This window comes from Elaeis guineensis, chromosome 2, assembly GCF_000442705.2.
Source record: "Elaeis guineensis isolate ETL-2024a chromosome 2, EG11, whole genome shotgun sequence".
Lineage (NCBI taxonomy): Eukaryota > Viridiplantae > Streptophyta > Magnoliopsida > Arecales > Arecaceae > Elaeis > Elaeis guineensis.
The window spans coordinates 9,068,277-9,075,716 of record NC_025994.2 but is presented as its reverse complement, the minus strand read 5'-3'; the positions used below and the strand labels follow the sequence as shown (position 1 = coordinate 9,075,716).

Sequence of the window (7,440 nt, the reverse complement as noted above, 5' to 3'; positions counted from 1 at the left end):
ATGTGAAAAAAAAATTTGTAAATTAAACTTTAAAAAAAATAAGAATTTTAACTTTAATTCAAATAAAAAATATCATTTCAAATTACGTTGTCCATTTCAAATTATTTTTTAAAAAAATTATCTCAAGAAAAAAAATTGTTGTAAAAAAATAAAAAATACCCTAGTAAAAGAAAAAAAAGAAAAAAATAAAATTGAAAAAAAATAGAAATTGTAATTCTAATTGAAAAATAAAATTTATAATTTTCAATTTTAAGAAATAAAAATTGTAATTATAATTGAAATAAAAAATATCATTTTAAATAATTAAATTAATTTAAATATAATTATTTAAAAAATATTTTAAATAAAAAAAAATACGTAATAGAATGCCAAAAAGATAAAAATGGAACGCAATTCCTATTGTTGGCGTTAAATTATTGTATTATTCTTGCAGCTACCTCAACAAGCCAAATCGATTGCATAATCAAGCATAAGTTTCTCATACAAAGGAACAAAGAGATTCTGATAAACATAAATAAGGCATGTTCTGTGACAGAAGCTCATGGTTTTTTGTTTTTATTTTTATTTTTTTCTGATCTCTGCATTACATGGTTACTTATTCCTTATGTGAGTCAAAATGCAGAATTGGTCTTTACGTTTGCAGAGCCATGGTGAAACGTTGGTCCCCCTATTTTCATTAGCATTACTTTAATATTCTCTTATTTTCATTTTTTTTTTTGTTACTTATGTATATGATTATATTCTCTTAAATTGATGACATGTATGTCTACTTCTCCTACCCATCTTGGAGATTCTTCTATGCCTTTTCAGTCAAATCCTGACTCATTTGGGAGTCAAATTATGCGAGACAATGAACCTGATATCGATTTAAGTGATAATATGGAGGAGGGTGAAGATATTGATGAAATTCACGATGAAAGCAATAATAATACAGATGGTACTAATAATGTTAGTGGTCCTACTCCAACTGATAAACAAAATGATGGTTCTAATGCATTTGAAAAGAAAAAGAGAGCCAAGACTTCTTCAGTTTGGTTAGAATTTAAGGAAGTTGAGCTACCTGACAAATTTAGGAAAGGAGAATGCATCCATTGCAAAAGAAGGCTCAATATTCCTAAAAGTAAGAGTACAACTCAATTTAAGAGGCACTTAGAGGCATGCTCAAGGCGCAATATGTACCAAAAGCAACAAAAAAAGATTAATTTTATGGCTGCTGATTCAAGTGTTGGTGTAAAAGCAACTGGATTCGTTAGTGCTTTACATGATGGGAAGCTTGACATGATGAAAATGAGGGAGTCTGCTGCACATTGGATGCTTATGCATGAGCATTCATTTTTTATTTTGGAAGAAGAGGGCTTTAATTTGATGATGAAGCGTGGGATGCCTGAATGGCAAAGGATTTCTCGACAGATGGGAAGGAGTGATTGCTATAAGGTGTATGAGATTGAAAGAAAGAAATTGCATGTTTGTTAAAGTCGATAAGCAAGATTAGTGTTGTTGCGGCCAATCGCCTCGTCGTCTGATCGCCGGGGAACGTGCGCCTGCAAAATGAGAAGTCCATACTGACCGGAGGCGGCTCCGGCGGGGATCCTCCGACGGTCAAGTCAGAGAGGTGACTGGGCAACAGTAAAATGAAGACAGAGAGCTCAATCGAGAGAGAGAGGGAGAGGCGGACGGCGTTCGCGGCTGCTTCTCCTTCCTCGCCCGTTCCAGCAGAGAAGGAGAGGGCTGCTGGGACCGTCGGTCATCGCGCCATGGCCGTCCCTTCTGCTCTCCGTGGGAGGGCTGTTGTGGGCGCTCGCGCGGAGGCGACGGAGATCGGCGCGGGCGTCGGCGGCTACTCCTGGAGGGCATCGGACGGGCCGCCAGTTGTTGCTGGAGGCTTTTGACCGCGTCCGTCAGTACAGTCATCTGCCGTACGATGGCCGCAATCTGCGCCTCCGTGGTCACCGCGGGGTGCGGAGAGCTGGGCTCCGCCGCCGATGGTGGTGGGGAGGCCTCTTCTCGGCGGGAAGAGCGCCTCGCCGACCCGGTGATCCTCGATCGTTGGGCTCTTGTCTTCGTCATCGTTTTCCCCTACTTGGCGCGCCAATCTGTTGCGGCCAATCGCCTCATCGTTTGATCGCCGGGGAACGTGCGCCTGCAAAATGAGAAGTCCACACTAACCGGAGGCGGCTCCGGCGGGGACCCTCCGACGGTCAAGTCAGAGAGGTGACTGGGCAACAGTGAAATGAAGACAGAGAGCTCAATCGAGAGAGAGAGGGAGAGGAGCGAGCCTGTGGTTTTGAAGTCGAGAAGTGGAGAGATCCCCTGCACTGTTGCCTTCCCCGATTTATATAGTGGAGCACGGTATGGCGCCGTCATTAATGGTGCGGACAATTGAGGAATTGTCAACTCACTGTAGACTGTCAAAGTCACCGTAAAAGTGTCATGTCGCCGTGGGGCTGTCAAATCACTAGGGTTGACAATGCCCTAGGCGGGACAATGCCCCTAGGTGGCAGTGCCGCATGTTGCTGTCAGAACTGACAAGCTCTGGCGGCTGTACGGCGATCGGAGGAGTCGACCGACCCTAGGTCGGTGGCCAGCTGAGTGGCGTCGGGCCCCTCTGTTGGTCGGCGAGTCTTACGTGAGTCGGCCAACAGACTTCTAGATTCAGTCGGTCGGGAGAAGTATGCCCGACCGATACATCCTCAGTCGGTAGTGGGCCGTTAATCGGCCGGTGATGGCGCCCGTCAGTCGGTCGCTCCGGTCGTCAGTCGGTCGGTCGGTCCCTCCGGCCGTCAGTCGGTCGGTCGGTCGGTCCGGCCATCGGTCGGTCGGTCGGTCGGTCGGTCGGTCGGTCCGGCCGTCAGTCGGTCGGTCGGTCGGTCGGTCCGGCCATCGGTCGGTCGGTCGGTGGGTATTCTCCAACAAGTGTGACAACTAATTTGTGGTACTCTTCACCTCAAAAGATCGAGTATATGGTTCTGACTGAACATTTTGTTGATTCTAATTGAAAGTTACAGAAGCGGGTGTTGAACTTTGTCCACTTACCCCCTCCTCGTCGTGGTATTGATATAGCAGATTCTATTATTCAAGTGTTTAAATGATGGGGAATTGAAAGCAAAGTAAGTTTTATTCTAACAAACTTTATTTTGTTTTGTTTATTTATATATTATATTTGACAATCTAAGTTTAATTTTTTTCATGTATTTATAGGTCTTTACTATCTCTGTTGATAATACTGCTGCAAATGATACATGCACAAGGACTTTGAAGGACACTTTCTCAAGAAGTAAGAAGTTAGTTTGTGGAGGAAAGCTGTTTCATATTCGTTACTATGCTCATATTCTTAATATCATGGTGCAGCATGGACTGAGTGAGATTAAAGTAGTGAATGAGGATGTTCGTGAAAGTGTCACTTATCTTAATGAAAGTGAAGCAAGACTTGAGGTGTTTGCTGAGATTGTCCAACAATTACAACTGCCATATAGAAAGTTGATGTTGGATTGTCCAACCTGTTGGAATTCAACTTATGACATGTTGGTATGTGCAATCAAGTTTAAAGAAGTTTTTCTTAGATATACAGCTCAAAAACTAGGTTACACTTGCTGTCCAGAAGTTGAAGATTGGAAAAAAGTTGAGAAGTTATGTGAGATTTTAGAGCTGTTCAAGGCTGCCATCGAAATTATTTCTGGGACAGATTATCCAACAGCAAATTTATTTCTTAATGAAGTATACAGGGTGAAGGTATTGTTGGATAAGAAGTCAAGTTTTGAGGATACTTTCACTAGACAGTTGATTGCAAAATTGAAGGAAAAGTTTGATAAATATTGGGGTAAGTGCAATCTGTTGATGGCTATAGCTGCTATTTTGGATCCTAGATGTAAAATGAGGGTAATTGAATTCATTTTTTCGAAAATATTTTTAAAAAATGAAGCAAGTCAAAACATCTTGATGATGTCAACGGTGGCAGCTGATGTCCTAGCTATTCCCATCACCACAGTGGCCTCAGAATCTACTTTCAGTGCTATAAGTAGGATCATTGATCCATACCGCACCTCTCTTAGTCCAGAGACAATACAAGTATTAATTTGTGGAGAAGACTGGTGTAGAAATTTCTGTGGAGTGAGGAAGAGCACTACAACAAAATAAGGTATTAACGATAAAAAAAAATTTATTGCTAATAATAAATATTCATTGCTAATATTTAGTCATAAATAATGACGTCGATGATAATTTTTTACGATGAAAAAAATTTTCGTTGTAAATAATCAAGTATTACTGATGAAAAATTTTTATCTTTAAAAAAATTATTTTTTCGAAAACTATTTATGACGAAAAATTTTAATCATAAAAAAAGATAATTTGCGATGAAATATTATGTCGCTAATGAAAAATAATTATTTACAATGATTTTTTCATCACTATTAATTTAACTAAAAATTTTTATGAAAATCAAATTTATAAAAGGTATTAGCAATGTAAATTTTTTGTCATAAATATGATAATTTCTGATGTAAATTTTTATCATTAATAAATAATAAATTAATAACGATAAAAATTTTTCGCTATTAATTTAATTAAAAATTTTTATAAAAATTAAATTTAAAAAATATTAGCGACATAATCTTTTTATAGCAAATATAATTATTTATGATGAAAATATTTTTATCGCTATTAATTTAATTAAAAATTTTCATGAAAATTGAATTTAAAAAATATTAGCAATGTAAATTTTAAGTCGCAAATATTGCAATTTTCAACATACATTTTTGTCAGTAATAAATTTTTAGTTATTCACGATGAAAATAGTTTCATTGTTATTAATTTTATATAAAATTTTGATATTTTTAAATTTATTAAAAAAATTATTTATGATCAATTTTTCATCGCTAATATATTTTTTTGCCGACCAATGTTTCATCAAAAATAGTTCTATTATTAATAATTTACATATTTTTTAAAAATAATTTATGAATATATATATTTAATTTATATTTATGATATTTTTTATAAATTTAAAATAAAAAATTAAAATAAAAAATTCATACAATAAACTCATAAATAAATTTTAATATTTTATTATATTAAACTAAAATTATAAGAAGTCTAAAATAAAAATAAAAAGCTATAAAAATAGGCCGTCTGGTGTCAACATTTACAGAAAGAGAACAAGATGAGGAAAGAGAGTGCTCGGATGAGCTCGAATCGATCTGCTGCTACCTCATCAGCTGCATCATCTACTTCATCTACATTATTCGCTTTATCATCTGGATTTGGAGCTGCTGGTATTCGTCGATGTGTGTAGTCAACTCATTAGCTCGCTGCTCAGTCTGTCTCTGCACTTCCGCCAGCCGAGCATCGCAAGCAACATATATGTCAGCCCTAGATGAGCATGAAGATGAGGAAGTAGTGATCCCATGTCCTAGACCCCTAACATAACAGGATCTCATACCAAGCATCTGATCATAGATCTCGTCATCTATGGATGCGATCGAGTCCTCAGGGATAGGCCGGGATTTGATGTCTATCATACAATTTTGAAAATTAAAGTTATAGCTATTTTAAATTTGTACTAAAAATCAAAGAATAAAAAAATAAATAAAAAAGCTTACAAAAAGCTCCTGGCTCCTCGTTGTCCACTCCTCTGACCATCGCTGGTGGATCCGCTTGTAGATATCGATCCTACCAGGAAGCTCGCCACTCTCAGCATCTCTATATAATTTGAGAATAATTAATTAAAATCAAAACATCTTGATGATGTCAACGGTGGCAGCTGATGTCCTAGCTATTCCCATCACCACAGTGGCCTCAGAATCTACTTTCAGTGCTACAGGTAGGATCATTGATCCATACCGCACCTCTCTTAGTCCAGAGACAATACAAGTATTAATTTGTGGAGAAGACTGGTGTAGAAATTTCTGTGGATTGAGGAAGAGCACTACAACAAAATAAGGTATTAACCATAAAAAAAATTTATCACTAATAACAAATATTCGTCGCTAATATTTAGTCGCAAATAATGACGTCGATGATAATTTTTTACGGTGAAAAAAATTTTCGTTGTAAATAATCAAATATTATATATGAAAAATTTTTATCTTTAAAATTTTTTTTTTCGAAAACTATTTATGATAAAAAATTTTAATCATAAAAAAAGATAATTTACGATGAAATATTATGTCGCTAATGAAAAATAATTATTTACAATGACTTTTTCATCACTATTAATTTAACTAAAAATTTTTATGAAAATCAAATTTATAAAAGGTATTAGCAATGTAAATTTTTTGTCATAAATATGATAATTTCGGATGTAAATTTTTATCGTTAATAAATAATAAATTAATAGCGATAAAAATTTTTTACTATTAATTTAATTAAAAATTTTTATAAAAATTAAATTTAAAAAATATTAGCGATGTAAATTTTAAGTCGCAAATATTGCAATTTTTAACATACATTTTTGTCAGTAATAAATTTTTAGTTATTTACGATGAAAATAGTTTCATTGTTATTAATTTTATATAAAATTTTGATATTTTTAAATTTATTAAAAAATTTATTTACGATCAATTTTTTATCGCTAATATATTTTTTTGGTGACCAATATTTTATCAAAAATATTTCTCTCATTAATAATTTACATATTTTTTAAAAATAATTTATGAATATATATATTTAATTTATATTTATGATATTTTTTTATAAATTTAAAATAAAAAATTAAAATAAAAAATTCATACAATAAACTCATAAATAAATTTTAATATTTTATTATATTAAATTAAAATTATAAGAAGTCTAAAATAAAAATAAAAAGCTATAAAAATAGGCCGTCTGGTGTCAACATCTGCAGAAAGAGAACGAGCTGAGGAAAGAGAGTGCTTGGATAAGCTCGAACCGATCTGCTGCTTCCTCATCAGCTGCATCATCTGCTCCATCTGCGTTATTTGCTTTATCATCTGGATTTGGAGCTGTTGGTACTTGTCGATGTGTGTAGTCAACTCATCAACTTGCTGCTCAGTCAGTCTCTACACCTCCGCCAGTCGAGCATCGCAAGCAACATATATGTCAGCCCTAGACGAGCATGAAGATGAGGAAGTAGTGATCTCATGCCCTAGACCTCTAACATAATAGGATCTCATACCAAGTATCTGATCGCAGATCTCGTCATCTATGGATGCGATCGAGCCCTCAGGGATAGGCTGGGATTTGATGTCTATCATACGGTTCTGAAAATTAAAGTTATAGCTATTTTAAATTTATACTAAAAATTAAAGAATAAAAAAATAAATAGAAAAACTTACAAAAAGCTCCTAGCTCCTCGTTGTCCACTCCTCTGACCATCGCTGGTGGATCCGCTTGTAGGTATCGATCCTACCAAGAAGCTCGCCACTCTCAGCATCTTTATATAATTTGAAAATAATTAATTAAAAAAAATTTAAATAATTAGAG

General features: G+C 35.1%; 1 protein-coding gene across 1 annotated transcript; it reads left to right on the top strand.

Moving 5' to 3' along the window:
- Window positions 1-840: 840 nt before the first annotated feature.
- On the top strand, window positions 841-5,290 carry LOC140855206 (zinc finger BED domain-containing protein RICESLEEPER 3-like). The gene is made up of 4 exons (XM_073251083.1): window positions 841-1,464; window positions 3,000-3,077; window positions 3,199-3,876; window positions 5,147-5,290. The coding sequence occupies exons 1-4, from the start codon at window positions 841-843 to the stop codon at window positions 5,288-5,290; spliced, it is 1,524 nt and encodes a 507-aa protein (XP_073107184.1).
- The last annotated feature ends 2,150 nt before the right edge of the window (window positions 5,291-7,440 follow it).